The 16,327-nt window shown below is 39.4% G+C and overlaps 1 protein-coding gene and 1 non-coding gene across 2 annotated transcripts in view; both read left to right on the forward strand.

Annotated features, from left to right (window-relative positions):
- Nucleotides 1-16,327, forward strand: part of EIF2AK4 (eukaryotic translation initiation factor 2 alpha kinase 4) — a 105,656-nt gene that overhangs the window by 11,895 nt on the left and 77,434 nt on the right. The window contains exons 4-6 of the mRNA XM_008017075.3: nt 4,860-5,012; nt 10,280-10,360; nt 12,003-12,151. Coding sequence (XP_008015266.3) covers nt 4,860-5,012; nt 10,280-10,360; nt 12,003-12,151 — 383 coding nt within the window. The remainder of the gene's footprint in view (nt 1-4,859; nt 5,013-10,279; nt 10,361-12,002; nt 12,152-16,327) is intronic.
- On the forward strand, nt 6,776-6,877 carry LOC119628214 (small nucleolar RNA U13). The gene has a single exon (XR_005244518.1). It is a non-coding gene; the product is annotated as a small nucleolar RNA U13 (small nucleolar RNA).

Genomic DNA, 16,327 nt, shown 5'->3' on the forward strand with positions numbered 1-16,327 from the left:
CAATGTGAATGTACTTAATGCTACTGAACATATATTTAATGGTTAAAATAGTAAATATACTGTGTACATTTTGCCACAATTTAAAAAACACAGGCATACCTCTAATTGTGCTTTGCTTTATTACATTTCACAGATTATTGTGTTTTTTACAAATGGAAGGTCTGTGGCAACCCTGCATTGAGCAAGTCTATGAGTGTCATTTTTCCAAACAGATGTGCTCACTTCATGTCTCAGTGTCACATTTTGGTAGTTTTCACAATGTTTCAACTTTTTCATTATTACTATATTTGTTTTGATGATCTGTTATCCATGACCTTTGATGTTACTATTGTAATTGTTTTGGGGCACCATAGACTCTGCCCATGTAGACAGCAAAGTTATTTGATCAATGTTGTGTGTGTTCTAACTACTGACCAGCCATTCCCCTCTCTCCCTCCCTCTCTTCTTGGGCCTCCCTATTCCCTGAGACACAGAAATATTGATATTAGCCCAATTAATAACCATACAATAGCCTTAAATGTTCAAATAAAAGGAAAAGTTGCATGTCTATCTTTAAATCAAAAGCTAGAAATGATGAGGTTTAATGAGGAATGCTGTTGAAAACCAAGATAGGCCAAAAGGCCTCTTACACTAAACAGTTAGCCAAGTTGTGAATGCAAAGGAAAAGTTCTTGAAGGAGAATAAAAGTGCTACTCAAGTGAACACATGAATGATAAGAAAGCAAAACAGCCTTATTGCTAATATGGAGAAAGTTTTAGTGGCCTGGAAAGAAGATCAAATTAGCCGCCACATTCCCTTATGCCAACGCGTAATCCGGATCAAGGCCCTAACCGTCTTCAATTCTGTGAATGCTGAGAAGAGATGAGGGAGCTGCAGAAGAAGAGTTAAAAGGTAGCAGAGCTTGGTTCCTGAGGTTTAAGGAAAGAAGCCATCTCCAAAACATAAAAGTGCAAGGTGAAGCAGCATGTGGTCATGAAGAAGCTTCAGCAAGTTATCCAGGAGATCTAAGATAATTGATAAAGTTAGCTACAGATTTTCAGTGTAGATGAAACAGTCTTATATTGGAAGAAGATGCCTTCTGGGATTTTCACAGCTAGAGAGGAGAAGTCAATGTGTGGCTCCAAAGCCTTATTAAAGGACAGACTAACTTTCTTGTTAGGAGCTAATATAGCTGCTGACTTTTCAAAAGTTGAGGCCAGTGCTCACTTACTATTCCAAAGTTCTAGGACCCTTAAGAATTTTGCTAAATCTCCTTTGTCTGTGCTCTATAAATGGAAAGGCAAAGCCTGTATGACGGCACATCTGTTACAGCAGGGTTTACTGAGTATTTTAAGACCATTGTTGAGACCTACTGCCCTGAAAAATAAAGATTCCCATTAAAATATATTGCTCATTGACAGCGCACCTAGTCACCCAAGAACTCTGATGGAGATGTACAAGGAGATTATTGTTGTTTTCATGCCTGCTAACACAACATCCATTCTGCAGCCTGCGGATGAAGGAGTCATTTTGACTTTCAAGTGTTATTATTTAAGAAATACATTTTACAAACTTATAGCTGCCATAGATAGTGATTCCTTTGATCTGATGTATCTTAGCAAAGTAAATGGAAAACCTTCTGGAAAGGATTCACCATTCCAGGTGCCATTAAATACATGATTTATGGAAGGGGGGGTCAAAATATCAACATGAACAGGAGTTTGGAATATGATTCTGACCCTCATGGATGACTTTGAGGGGTTCAGTACTTCACTGGAAGAAGTAACTGCGGAAGTGGTGGAAATATCAAGAGGACTATTACTAGAATTAGAAGTGGAGCCTGAAGATGTGACTGATTTGTTGCAACCTCATTGTAAAACTTTAACAGATGATTAGTTGACTCTTATAGTTGAGCAGGGAAAGTGGTTTCTTGAGTGATTCCTGAAGATGCTGTGAACATTGTTGAAATGACAATCGAGCATGTAGAATATTTCATAAACTTTGTTTTGAAGCAGCAGCAGGGTTGGAGAGGATTGACCCCAACTTTGAAAGAAGTTCAACTGCAACTCAAAGCTATCCAACAGCATTGAATGCTACAGAGAAATCTTCCATGAAAGGAAGAGTCAATCGATGCAGCAATCTTCATTGTTGTCTTCTTTTAAGAAATTGCCGCAAACACCCCAGCCTTCACCAGCCACCGCCCTGATCAGTCAGCGGCCGTCAAGACAAAACCCTCTGTCTGCAAAAAGATTATGTCATCCTGAAGGTTCAGATGATCATTTGTTTTTCTTAGCAATAAAGTATTTTAAAATCGAGGTATATACATTGATTTCTACAGACATAATGCTATTTTACACCTAATAGACTACCATACAGTATAAACATAACTTTTTTTTTTTTTTTTTTTAAAGACGGAGTCTCGCTCTGTCGCCCAGGCTGGAGTGCAGTGGCTGGATCTCAGCTCACTGCAAGCTCTGCCTCCCAGGTTTATGCCATTCTTCTGCCTCAGCCTCCCAAGTAGCTGGGACTACAGGCGCCCGCCACCTCACCCAGCTAGTTTTTTGTATTTTTTAGTAGAGACGGGGTTTCACCGTGTTAGCCAGGATGGTCTCTATCTCCTGACCTCATGATCCACCCGTCTCGGCCTCCCAAAGTGCTGGGATTACAGGCTTGAGCCACCGCGCCCGGCCAACATAATTTTCATATGCACTGGGAAACCAAAAACTTTGTGTGACTTGCTTTATTGTGACATTTGCTTTATTGAAGTGGTCTGAGACTGAACCTGCAATGTCTCCGAGGGCCGCCTGTGCTAGCGTTCATCTGAGTCATCGTCATATAATGAGATTTGAATGGACATTAAACATGGGAAGGCACTGCGCAAATCACTCTTCTTGTTTATCTAAAATTCGTTTCCATTAAGTCTGAAGTACTGGAAAGTCTAAAATAGACATAATTCTAAAGAAATTTTTTTTTATTTTCAAGTAAAGTAGAGTATAATTAGGTACTAAAGCATGGCATAGGGATTCATTGTGGTATGGCATTCACTGAAACTTGCCTTTTAAAACTAGGAGTCATTTAATTATTTGAATGGAAATAAGTACTCAAAAACAGCTTCTTCTTAAGTACTTCCAATTGCTTATAATTTTTAATCTATATACAGCTCTTTGTCATGTAAAAGTAAACTAAAATATACTCTATTTTTTCAAATTTTTAAAGCCAAGTTTATTTTTTTATTAATTTATTCAACAAATATTTATTGTCTGTGTACCATGTGTCAAGTGCTATTCCAGCACTGGGAAAACCACAGTGAGCAAACCACACCGTGGGCTGCAGTGGGAAGGGAACAGACAGAAGGCACTCAAATAACTGCACAACCAACCAGGCAGTTATAAGTGCCATGAAGAAAATCAGGGTGAGGGGTCTAGAGAGTGTGACGGTGGAGTGGCTGTTCTTTACAAGGCGTTCAGGAGAGGCCTTCAAAACTTGAGCAGAGGTCTGAAGGAGGCCAGTGAGCCCTGTAGCACCAGGCAAGTAGGAGGCAAGAGCCAGTTTGGAAAGCAGTTCTTTTCATCTAGTCTTAGAAGGCTTATCAGATCGATTTGTACAGAAAACTCTAGCAAAGTAAATAGAACAGCAAAAGAAAAACCCTCCACAGCTTGGCTTCTGCCTCCTTTTTGGTTTAGAAGTGGTTTCTCTTTGACATGATAGAAATTGCCTACTTTCCCCAGCTTTCCTTAGAAGAGCTTTTCTTAGAATAACCTGCCTCTTAGACTGTAGACTAGTGTTTCTGACTCTAAAGTGAAATATATCCAGTAAATGCCACAGCTTCTGGTGTAAGAAAAAATGCATTAACATCACCCAGCAAGAGCTGTGCTTTCTTCGTATTTGCTCCCCAAGAGAAAGGCAGGATACCAAATGAACTAACTTTATATTTTTGTGTACAATGACTTCTATTATTATTTACCACCCTGTTAAGTCCCTTTAGAAACGGTTTCAAACATATAATGAAAATAAGAATTTTAAAATTGCTTCATTATAACTGAGAAAAAAAAATCTCAATGTTATGTTCCTCATCTGCAGAAGGACTGGCACTCTTTATCTCTTTGGGGTTGGGTAATCACTCAGGGAGGGGTCTCAGAAACCTTTGTTCCATTGATTTATCAACCCAAGTATGACTTGCGTCTCCTGGGGGTAAGGGAAAGGGGCTTCCTATGTTCACATAAAGAATGTGTGAAAGGGAGACCATTTCTTCCTCATTCTAGATGTGAATGCTTCTGTAAGTGGAAGTAAAGTACTTTCTAAGTATTTATCAGCCTCTTACATAAAATACTTTCTAAGTATTTATTAGCTTCTTATTGAAACATTACTAACAAGGAGATAATGAGGCCTTTAAATATTTGCTTCTGTACTCCCAACAGAATATTTTCAGTATGTTGCATAGACAGATAAAGCTCTGATGTTAGCAATGAGTATTCTCTGCCCAACTCTCATTATGTAGACAGGTTTTCTAGTTGGGAAGACAGCTTTTACTTTCATGCAGTCTTAAATGTTTCATCAGATTTATTTCTAAAGAAAAATATTTTATTGGATTTATTATAGAGAAAATGCCAATAAGTTGAATAGGTCTACAAAAGAAAAGTGAAGCTTTTTATTTACCTAGGTAATCATCTGTCTTGATAATAACACAATGCAACGGGCCCTTTAAAAGCTTTTTCCTGCTGTGATTGTCTCATATACCAACTCCAGAATATGTCATATCGAAAAGAATAATAGCATTCTAAGTGGGCCTCTGACTGCCGATTTGCTTTCCTGTTCTGTAGCTTCTCCTGTTTGGGCCTTCCCATTGTTTGATCATTTGTGGTTGATTTGTATGCGTTTAGGTGATGATCTTTGAACTGGCTTACCACGTGCAGTCATTTCTCAGTGAGCATAACAAGCCCCCTCCCAAGTCTTTTCACGAAGAAATGCTGGAAAGGCGGGCTCAGGAGGAGCAGCAGAGGCTGCTGGAGGCCAAACGGAAAGAAGAGCAGGAGGTGAGATGCCCTTGTCCATGTCTGTGTGCACGGCCAGCCTGGAGAATTGCAAACTACTGTAGGTTTCATCTGTCTCTGCCTACAAACTTATCTTTAAGTTTTGCCCAACCTTTCATTCAAGAAAGGTAGATACATGTGAGAGTATGAAAAAATGAGCCAGACGTGGTGGCTCACATCTGTAATCCCAGCACTTTGGGAGGCCAAGGCGGGCAGATCACAAGGTCAGGAGATCAAGACCATCTTGGCTAACACAGTGAAACCCCGTCTCTACTAAAAATACAAAAAAGATTAGCCAGGCATGGTGACGGGCACCTGTAGTCCCAGCTACTCGGGAGGCTGAGGCAGGAGAATGGTGTGAACCTGGGAGGCGGAGCTTGCAGTGAGCCGAGATCACGCCACTGCACTCCAGCCTGGGCCACAGAGCAAGACTCCATCTCAAAAAAAAAATATATGAGTGATTCCCTTCTGACACTTATCAATACTGCCCCTTAGAGCCCTCAGTCCAGGTCTTAAAGAAATAAAAGAGAAGAGAAAAGAAGCTGTTTAACCAAACCACCTGTGGTCTTTTGGAGCTTGTGAGGGTGTACAGGAATTCACTGTGTTTTAGAGGCTATTTTCTTCTTCCCTGTGCAAGACAAGTATCTCATGCCCAAATGAGTAGCAAAAGTCAGATAATAAATTTTTTGTTCAAACATTTAGATGTGTATATTATCTTTGATTTAAAGGATTTTAAAAATAAGACAGTTTACATCCTTATGCAAACAGATTAAAGAAAAAATACAAATGGTTACTGTTTGTATTTAAATCAAAGATAATATATGCATCTAAATGGTTACCATTTGTATTTTGTAAACTCCTGTTTATATCCTATGCTGACAGTCTAAAGCTTTGTTTAAATACAGGTTTGTTTAAATACAAATAGTTGCCATTTGTATTTAAATCAAAGATAATATATACATCAAATGGTTACCATTGGTATTTTTCTTTAATTTGTTTGCATAAGGATATAAACTCCTTATTTTTAAAATCTTTTAAATCAAAGATAATATATGCATCTAAATTTCCTTTTTGATTTTAATTTATTTTTCCAAATGTTTAAATTTGTATTTGTTTTTTCTATTTAGCACTTTAATCAACTTATCTAGAGCTTATTTTGATTCAGGTTATTAAAAAAAGCCTAAGTATATTTTTCTTAGGCATTTTCCTAACACATTTATTAAATAATAATTCTTTAAGTGATTCATGATACTTCCTTTATATGTTTAAAAATAGTTTAATGTATTTTAATATTAATAGCAAACTTGCAAGAACTGCATAGAAGATAGATAACGTTAAAAACATGTACTTCCATGTAGGACAACTCAGTTAGAAAAGTATAGTGAGGCCAGTTGTGGTGTCTCATGCCTGTAATCCCAGGACTTTGGGAGGCTGAGGCAGGCGGATCACCTGAGGCCAGGAGTTGGAGACCAGCATGGCCAACGTGGCAAAACCCTATCTCTACTAAAAATTTAAAAATGAGCCGGGCGTGGTGGCTCACACCTGTAATCCCAGCTACTCAGGAGGCTGGAGCACAAGAATTGCTTGAACCTGGGAGGTGGAGGGTGCAGTGAGCCAAGATCATTCTATTGCACTCCAGCCTGGGGGACAGCTAGACTCTGTCTTCAAAAAAAAAAAGAAAAACATAGTGAATGTGTGTAATCTACTGTATGATAAGAATGCTACAAACCGTTTAGTTGCCATCAATAAAAAATATACTTGTTTTGATCCTTCTGTAGTTGGTAAGCTTGATGATTGGGTGTTCACACACATGTGAGATATGCCACCCTTGAACCTTGTTAGGACATCAGCACATTACCCATCTGACATGAAAGCAAAAGAAAGAAAGAAAAGAATTTACTTGTTTTTAAAAAAATCCAAATACTAGCATTATCCAGAAATATGTAACAGGTTTATCTATAATTATTATAAAGTTGAACTGCCGAAACTTGTTCACTGAAACATTTTGATTTGCATTAATGCTTTACATCCCCCCATTTATATTAAAAATTCACACATGAATGAAAATAGAAAAACGGCCAATACGTGATTTCTGTCCCCTTTTTCCACTCACAATCATATATGTAGGTACCTTTTGACCCCATGGGAAAAAAATATGTAACATTTAGAACTATTAGGAATAAGAAGATAATTTTTTTTTTTTTGGAGTGGGGGGAGAATGAAATTTCCCATCATAGTGGATTCTTTTTTTTTGAGACATACTTTCACTCTTGTAGTCCCAGGCTGGAGTGCAATGGTGTGACCTCAGCTCACTGCAACCTCCACCTCCCAGATTCCATTGATTCTCCTGTCTCAACCTCCCAAGTAGCTGGGATTACAGGCTTGAGCCACCATGCCCGATCCATTTTGGATTCTTAACCTCACTCTCCACGTGTGCGTCATGCTAGCTGGATATCTTTCAGCACAATTGTTACATGTTTGGCATGGATAGATAGCACACGGATTGGTGTTTTCAAAAAGGCCAACCAGATAGGCCTCCCTTGCCTCCTGCAAAGCACCAATAGCTGCACTCTGGAAGCACAGATCTGTTTTAAAATCCTGAGCAATTTCTCTCACCAGATGCTGGAAGGGGAGTTTGTGAATCAATTCGGTGTACTTGTGGTAACGTCTAATTTCCCGGAATGCCACAGTATCAGGCGTGAAACGGTAGATTTCTTCACTCCTCCAGTAGAAGATGCAGTCTTGCAAGCGGCATTTTGTAGCCAGAGGCTTCAACCCGGGAGGCAGAGGTTGCAGTGAGCCAGGTGCTTTACCACCTGTGGATTTGTGAGCAGTCTCCTTTGTATTATACAAGCCATAGTATAGAGACCTCCTTACTTACCCACTTCTCCTTCTGCTGGAGTTATAGATGGTGCAGCGGCAGCTGCAGACACAATTCTTAAGTGCATCTTAACTGCTTACCTATACTAGATTCTGTTTGTCAATGATCTGTTCAACTCATCTGTTTTTTCTTGAATCTCTACCACACTCTTTGAATTATTATATCTTTATAATGTTTTAATATCTGACAAATCAAGCCTACCCCTCCCCATCCCTTCGTCTTCCATTGTTTTTGTTTCTCAGCCATTCTCACCCATTTATTCTTACAGAAGATCTACAGAATTGCTTTCCCAGAGTCAAAACAAAACAAACCTCCTGGGATTTCTATTGAGTTTTTTAAAACTTACATATTTATTTAGGAAGAATTGGTATCTTCACAGTATTTAGACTTCCCATCCAGGATTGTTTCTTTTTCCAACCAGCACTATTTGTTTTTGTTTTCTGCTTTTTGGATTTTTTTTTTTTTTTTTTTTTTTTTTTGAGACAGTGTCTTGCTCTGTCGCCCAGGCTGGAGTGCAGTGGCGCGATCTTGGCTCACTGCAGCTCAAGGGATCCTGCCACCTAAGCCGCCTGCGTAGCTGGGACTACAGGTGTACTCCACTGCACCTACCTAATTTTAAAATTTTTTTGTAGAGACAAGATCTCCCTATGTTGCCAGGCTGGTCTTGAACTCCTGGGCTCAACCAATCCTCCGGCCTCGACCTCTCAAAGTGTTAGGATTACAGGCATGGGCCACCGTGCCCAGCACCATTTGTATATCTATTTTTATCTTTTGGTGAGGCATTCTAATTTTCTAGATAGTAGGGTTTCTTAAAGTTACTTTTAGCGTTTTGTTCTTAGGTTCTTATGCCTCTTTTTTCATTTTATTTTGTTTCTGCTTCATTTTGTTTATCCTGTGCTTTACATTAACACTGTCTTTTTTAGGTGCCATTGATTTTGTTACTTATTTTCTATTTAAGTGTGTAGCCTAGTTATTGTTGGGAGTTTGTAGTTCTTTTTTATTATTATTTTTATTTTATTTTATTTTTATTTCTTGAGATAGAGTCTTGCTCTGTTGCCCAAACTGGAGTGCAGTGGTACGATACTGGCTCACTACAACCTCCACCTCTCAGGTTCAAGCGATTCTCCTGCGTTAGCCTCCCGAGTAGCTGGGATTATAGGCACCTACCACCATGCCTGGCTAATTTTTGTATTTTTAGTAGAGATGGGGTTTTGCTATGTTGGCCAGGCTGGTCTCAAACTCCTGACCTTGTGATCCATCCACCTTGGCCTCCCAAAGTGATGGGATTATAGGTGTGAGCCACCGCGCCCTGCTGGGAGTTTGTAGTTTTTATTATTGTCCTTGTTGTTAGGAAGGCTAATTTTTATTAGAAGATAGTGATTATTTAGCTAACAATTTTGTTTTGACATACTGCTATAGCTACCTATAAGTTTGAGGTATGTTTTTACATGTTGTATTATTGCTATTATGGTTTTTGGTGAATCTCTTAATAGTTTTGATATTTATAATCTGGAATTTTAGAGGAATAATACAAAATAGAGATCAAAACACCACTTCTAACATTGAGAAAGCTGGGCCGGGCGCGGTGGTTCAAGCCTGTAATCCCAGCACTTTGGGAGGCCGAGATGGGCGGATCACAAGGTCAGGAGATCGAGACCATCCTGGCTAACACGGTGAAACCTCGTCTCTACTAAAAAAAAACATACAAAACACTAGCCGGGCGAGGTGGTGGGCGCCTGTAGTCCCAGCTACTCGGGAGGCTGAAGCAGGAGAATGGTGTAAACCCGGGAGGCGGAGCTTGCAGTGAGCTGAGATCCAGCCACTGCACTCCAGCCTGGGCAACAGAGGGAGACTCCGTCTCAAAAAAAAAAAAAAACCTTGAGAAGCTGATTGGAAAATGCAGGTGATTAAAGAATGGCAGGTAGGTGTGGTACTTGGGCCATGGCCACCCCAGGTCCAGGCATTGAGGCTTGTTCAGCCCACCTTCACCAAGCTGACCGGGATCCCCATGGCAGAGAGCAGGCACAAGTGCTTGTTCTCTGCAGACAGACAGATATCAAACAGGAGGGGCTAAGACAAATGTGAGAAGAAGTGAGAAGCCAACAGTGTTGTTGTAGTGGAAGTCTCCTGCACGTGGAAACACGAAGAATGGGGAGTAAATGCCCCTCCCCACACATTCTCAAACCTGTTTAAATGGGAATGCCTATTGCATAAGAACTCTGATAAAACTGATAGAACTGCAGTTTGTACTAAGATGCTGTATTTTCAGATCTCTTAGGAAAAGAGGGTTTGAATTATTGAAAGCTAAAAGATTTTTCTGTAGTTCCATAATTTATATGTTATGTAGGTTTCAGAGATTGCCTTTTGATGATGGTTTGATTTATTTCAGCAACGTGAAATCCTACATGAGATTCAGAGAAGGAAAGAAGAGATAAAAGAAGAGAAAAAAAGGAAAGAAATGGCTAAGCAGGTACCCTATCAACTCCATCATAATAAAATAATTTACATTTTGCAAAACAAAGTGTTTTTATTTCCACTGATGACATTTGTGTTACTATCAGTAATACAAAATAAAATGAAGCACTAAAAATAAATAAATATTCACCATGTATTTCAGACTCCCCAAATAGGTGGCAAAATTTAGAGTTTTATGTTGTTGGTAGATGATTTAGACTTACATAATTACTATAATTTATCAAATGAGGGAGGGAAGAGATTGAGGCTTTAATAATTAACTTGGACTAAAATTGTTTCTTTTTGAGACAGAGTCTCGTTCTGCTACCCAGGCTGGAGTGCAATGGCATGATCTCAGCTCACCGTAACCTCCACCTCCCAGGTTCAAGCAATTCTTGTGCCTCAGCCTTCTGAGTATTTGGGATTATAGGCGTGTGCCACTACACCTGGCTAATTTTTGTATTTTTTAGTAGAGATGGGGTGTCGCCATGTTGGCCAGGCTGGTCCTTAACTCCTGGCCTCAAGTGATCCACCCACCACCACGGCCTCCCAAAGTGTTGGGATTACAGGTGTGCGCCACCGCACCCGGCCAAGAATTCTTAATACCTGGAAAATAAAATGATTTGTTGATACTGAAGAGGGACTAGAAACCATATGGGGCTGCCTGAAATTTCATTCAGGGATGAAAAAGAGTTATTCAAAAGAGCAGATTTAAAAGGCAGTGGTGAAAAAGGATAAGAGTACTTTTTCCTTTATTTTTCCTGAGTCTAGCTCAAGCAAAAAACCAGTCAGACATGTTTGGAGAAATTCAGATAAAATGTTACTCGTTCTCTTTTACATAATTATAGCATTAAACTTAAGGGACACGATGTGGTAGCAGGAAGCAGGAAGCTGAAGCACAAGCAAGCTTCTCCTGGTTTAAAGCTTCCGCTTTTCTACTGCCTCGCTCTGTGACCTTGGCAAGGTGACATTCTCTGTGACTCACTTTACTTGTCCCTTAAAATGGGACTGATAATGCCTTTCTTTCTGTCTTGTATAATTACTTCCACAGACGAGTGTACTGCCCTATGTGAAACTAAACCTGCGTAGAAACATAAGATGAGATCCCCGTTTCCACCAGTGCTCCTGTCTTGCGCCTGACCTGCCTTCCTGTCAGCCACTCTCTACCTTCTCTTTGATTCCCCCTTCTTCTGTTCATCTCCTGTTACTCTTCTCCCTGACTTTTTACACTATTGCAAGATTCTAAGCATTTTCATTTATAAAATTTACATTTTCTTGAAACCATAACCTGGACTTCAGTTTTTGAGCCAGTACATTTTTAGGCATTAACATTTTTTTAATTTTATTTTTTAATGACAAATAATAGTTGTATGTATTCATGGGGTATATAGTGACGTTTTGATACATATAATGTATAGTGATCAGATCAGGGTAATTAGCATATCCATCATTGCAAACATGTATCGTTTATTTGTGTTGGAAACATTCAATGTCCTCCTTCTAGCTATTTTAAACTATTAAAAGTTGAGTTCAATTTTATTTTACTTGTGAACATTCAGCTTAAAATTTGCCTTCTATACTGAATTAATAATTATGTACCATGATTGTCTTCCATTTGTGACTTACATCTAAAGTAGGTTTTACTTTTCTTGTTCTAGGAACGTTTGGAAATTGCTAGTTTGTCAAACCAAGATCATACCTCTAAGAAGGACCCAGGAGGACACAGAACGGCTGCCGTTCTACATGGAGGCTCTCCTGACTTTGTAGGAAATGGTAAACATCGGGCAAATTCCTCAGGAAGGTCTAGGTAAGTCCCTGGGATTTCTGATCTGGGAGAATGAAAGATGTAGGATTTCACTACGTTAAAGGTGTAGTGAAATTTGATGGAAATTTAAGGCGATAGTCTTAATAACTTTTTTTAAACCTTATATATCTTAATATATTAGCAATATATTGAGTATATTTTTAGCAATATGAAACAAAATTGCATTTAACACTTTCCAAGTATCTATCATGAATCTAGTTTTGTTGCTCATTCCTTTTTTTTTGAGACGGTGTCTCGCTCTGTCACCCAGGCTGGAGTGCAATGGCGTAGTCTCAGCTCACTGCAACCTCTGCCTTCTGAGTTCAAGCGATTCTCCTGCCTCAGCCTCCCAAGTAGCTGGGACTACAGACACGTGCCACCACACCCGGCTAATTTTTGTATTTTTAGTAGAGTCAGGGTTTCACTATGTTGGCCAGGCTGGTCTTGAACTCCTGACTTCATGATCCACCCGCCTCGGCCTCCCAAAGTGCTGGGATTACAGGCATGAGCCACCGCACCCAGCCTCATTCCCCTTTATAACAGCCTATAACCATCACAAACTTGCCTTAGTACGATTTGATTTAACATTTAATAACTTAAATTCAGTAAGTGATTTTAAAAATTTTCTTCCATTTGAATCATCATCATCCAGTGTTTCAGTCTACAACGCATTAGGTCCCACCACAGATGTAAGGAGTGCCGGAAAATGAGCACAGGTGGGACATCTGTTACGTGAGAGCAGGAACCCCAGTTGGCTACCAGGGGTGCCCTCGCTAGTACTGAGGTGGGCTCCTGGGCTGTTCCCTGTCACCACTGATCACTTAAAAGATACTACTTGTTCTATATCTTTTTCACTGAAGAATTGTGACTTTGCTTTCTATTTGCTGTGACCCCTGTAGACCAGAAAGGAATTTTAGTGCAGAAACCGTTTATGAGTGGGGTGGGTTACTGAATAGTGTAGGGACTTCAGCCTTCATTGTATGTTTAAATTATCTCTTGTGAGACTCTGAGCAGAACTTAAAATCACCACTTTGCTTCTATGAAAAGAAACATGTTAGGCACCAAACAAGATTTATATAAACTTCTGTATGGTTTGTTTATTAGAAGGAACCATTTTAGTTCTTTCCCTAATTATCTACTATTAAAAAACAGTTCAGAAATCATTTTGACGCTAATGTTTACCTACTATTAAGGTTAACTAACGTTTTTAAAAATACTGTTTCTGGTAACCATTCCTTTTTAAGATTATAACTCCTTCCCAATTTAAATTATTTTTGAATCTGGGCATCCAATAAGCAACAGAGTTTGAAGTTGTCAGAGAATTTCACTAGGAAATATCTAACAAATTTTTATTGTATTAGAACCCTTGAATTAAATCAATGATATAAATAAGTCTTTTCAGATACATGGAAAACGATTGTTTTAAGTTTAAACATTTCTATTTTTGTGGCTGACTATAAACAGTGAATCCAAGGTTAGGCTTGTTTTTGAGATCAAAGATAGCCTGCTGGGCATGGTGGCTCATGTGTGTGATCCCAGCACTTTGGGAGGCTGGGGTTGGAGGATCACTTGAGCCCAAGAGTTCAAGACCAGCCTGGGCAATGAAGTTCCTTCCCATCTCAGAGCCTCTGCTGACCCCTCTGCCTGGGCTACTCTCCCTCTGGCATTTTGCTTGGTGAGCTCCTTCTCATTCAGTTCTCCCCTCAAATGCGACCTTCTCAGGGATGACTTCCTGAGCCCCCCTCTACCCTATTTCCCTACTTTGTCCCTTGCTCTCCAATTCTCTGTTTTATTTTTTACATAACACTTAGCACTTGCTGAAATTGTTATTCACTTGTTTGTTTTGGAATGTGAGGTCTGTGAGAGCAAAGCCCTTGTCTGTGTTTTCCTCAAAGCCTGAAACACTGCCTGGAAGACACGTGGTAGGTGCCTGGTAAACATCTGATGCAGGGAGGGAGTAAGGAAGGGAAGACGACACAGGGAAAGTGGGACACTGTGTTTCTGGTGTTTGTAGAGTCTACAGCCTCTTTAACCAGGGCAATTTTGCTTCTCTTGATCTGTGGGGTATGTGAAAAACCAGTGAGGTTTTATTTAACAAAAGATTTTCACTGCTGAAAAGAAGAGAAAGAGAGAAAAGATAACCACTCACTGTTCTAGTGGAAAGAACGTAAAGGCCTGATACTCAAAGGCTTTTCACTGATGAGTCTTTGCCTTTGTTGAAGAACTTTATTTTCTATCCTTCAAGCCTTCTTTTCCCACCTTGAAGGATTCACTTTTTCAAATATTAAGGTAAAAATCAAAAAACATAAAATTAGCCATTTCAGTGTGTACAGTTCAGTGTGAGGCTATATTTGTGAAGTGCAGACTTAGTCCCCCTAACCCCCTGCCTTGCTTCCGGGATGTTGCTCCTGAGAAGTGGGCAATTTCAATTTTGTAGGAGAAGCAAAACTGAAAACCAAAAAACCTCTATAAAATAGCTCATGGTAGAAAATTACCTTCACATATTCGGACTTGCTGTCTTTGCCAATTACCGTAGTGTAGCCCAGAATCTAGAATATATCACCTATTTATATCCACCATCAACAGGATTAGGTTATCTAGTTTGTCTTCGCTATTCTAAAGTCAGGTGTGGTAACTGCTGGCTCCTCATCCTTACAGAGAAGAGATCATTAAGGGTATAAGACATGGGATTGTCTCCGCTCTCCGCAAAAAACTGGGCAACCATCGAAGTATAAAGATGTAGGGGAGAGGGGATCCTCGATATGTCTCTCCAGACATGGTCCTCTGTCGTTCACTTTCTCTGGTTGGTTCCATGGAGGCATAGACTGGTTTACCTCAAATTAAACAATACCAGGAATTCTTACTAACGTTGTCTCTACAAAGTGGCTCTGAGTTCAAATTAAGGGACCTAGAGCTAGCATTTTCTGTGGCATTTTGGTGAGTTAGGCAGGAAGGTGAGACTATCCCTGCCACTGTATCTCAGATGAGATCCTCTTTCTCCATCCTGCCCCTTCATCTACCCATTGATCATATTGGTAGAGCAATCTTTTGAATGGTAGCCCAATTCTCAAGTCCCCACTTGAAAAATTGCCATCTCTCTTCTTGCCACTTGGTTAAAAAAAAAAAAAGATTATCCTTTTTTATTTTTTCAGGTATCAAGTTCCTAGCTGCCTAATTTAGTCATCTAAAATTGTATTATGTTTAATTCTCTGTTCTTTTTAAAGACCTAGATTAATACTGTTTGGTAATTTTATTTGAAACACCCTTCATCCATATAGGTTGGGAACTGCCACAGTTACTTGGCAAAACTGATAACATGGGTGATATCTCTAATATTATATTGCAAACCTCATGAACATCCATAGTCTAGAATAGATCGTTGATGATGAGACCAGAGTCATAACTTCTGAACACCATTTGTTTGCATTGGAATGGCTGTTTCTGCTGGAGTACAGAAGCTGTTTTACTTATGGATGGATTCAAATCCGAAAGGTTTTTCCAAACCCAGTTCTTGATGAGTCCCGAGTAGACAGTATAAGCATCCAGTATATATGAATCTTTTTGGTGAAAACAATAGACATTGATGACATTGCATTTGTCTCTTTATTCCTTCTTTTCAAACTCTGTGATTTAGCTTTTTATCCTTCAGAATTGTTTCTGCTACAAACTGTGCCATGCAGCATGTACCACATTTGTCCTTTTCTTACTTTCACTTTTAAGATTATGTCTACTTTTCCTTCAATACTAATTATTCCTTAATCTTACAGCCATCAACACTCATTGTGTTTGTGCTTGAGTCATAATAGGATGATTCACATTCTAAAACATCTTAAAACCAAGCATTTACACATTGTAAACTAAAGAACAGAAAGATGGCCTAGACTAAAATGACCATTAGCACCCTCTGAGGAGGCCAGAGCTGATGCAGAGATGCTTCTGCATAGTTTATGTTACTAAGTCTGGCATGTAATTTTGAACCTTTCCTTTTATCCTTTTCTTCATAAATCTCAGTGTGTTCCTAGTTGCACATGTAACTTTAGAAGTAGAAATTTGAACAGAACTACAACGTATTTGTTATTTTCCAATGTTTAGAATATGCGGACATGGGTCAGGCGCAGTGGCTCACACCTGTAATCCCAGCACTTTGGGAGGCTGAGGCAGGCGGATCACGAGGTCAGG

This window comes from Chlorocebus sabaeus, chromosome 26, assembly GCF_047675955.1.
Source record: "Chlorocebus sabaeus isolate Y175 chromosome 26, mChlSab1.0.hap1, whole genome shotgun sequence".
Classification (NCBI taxonomy): domain Eukaryota; kingdom Metazoa; phylum Chordata; class Mammalia; order Primates; family Cercopithecidae; genus Chlorocebus; species Chlorocebus sabaeus.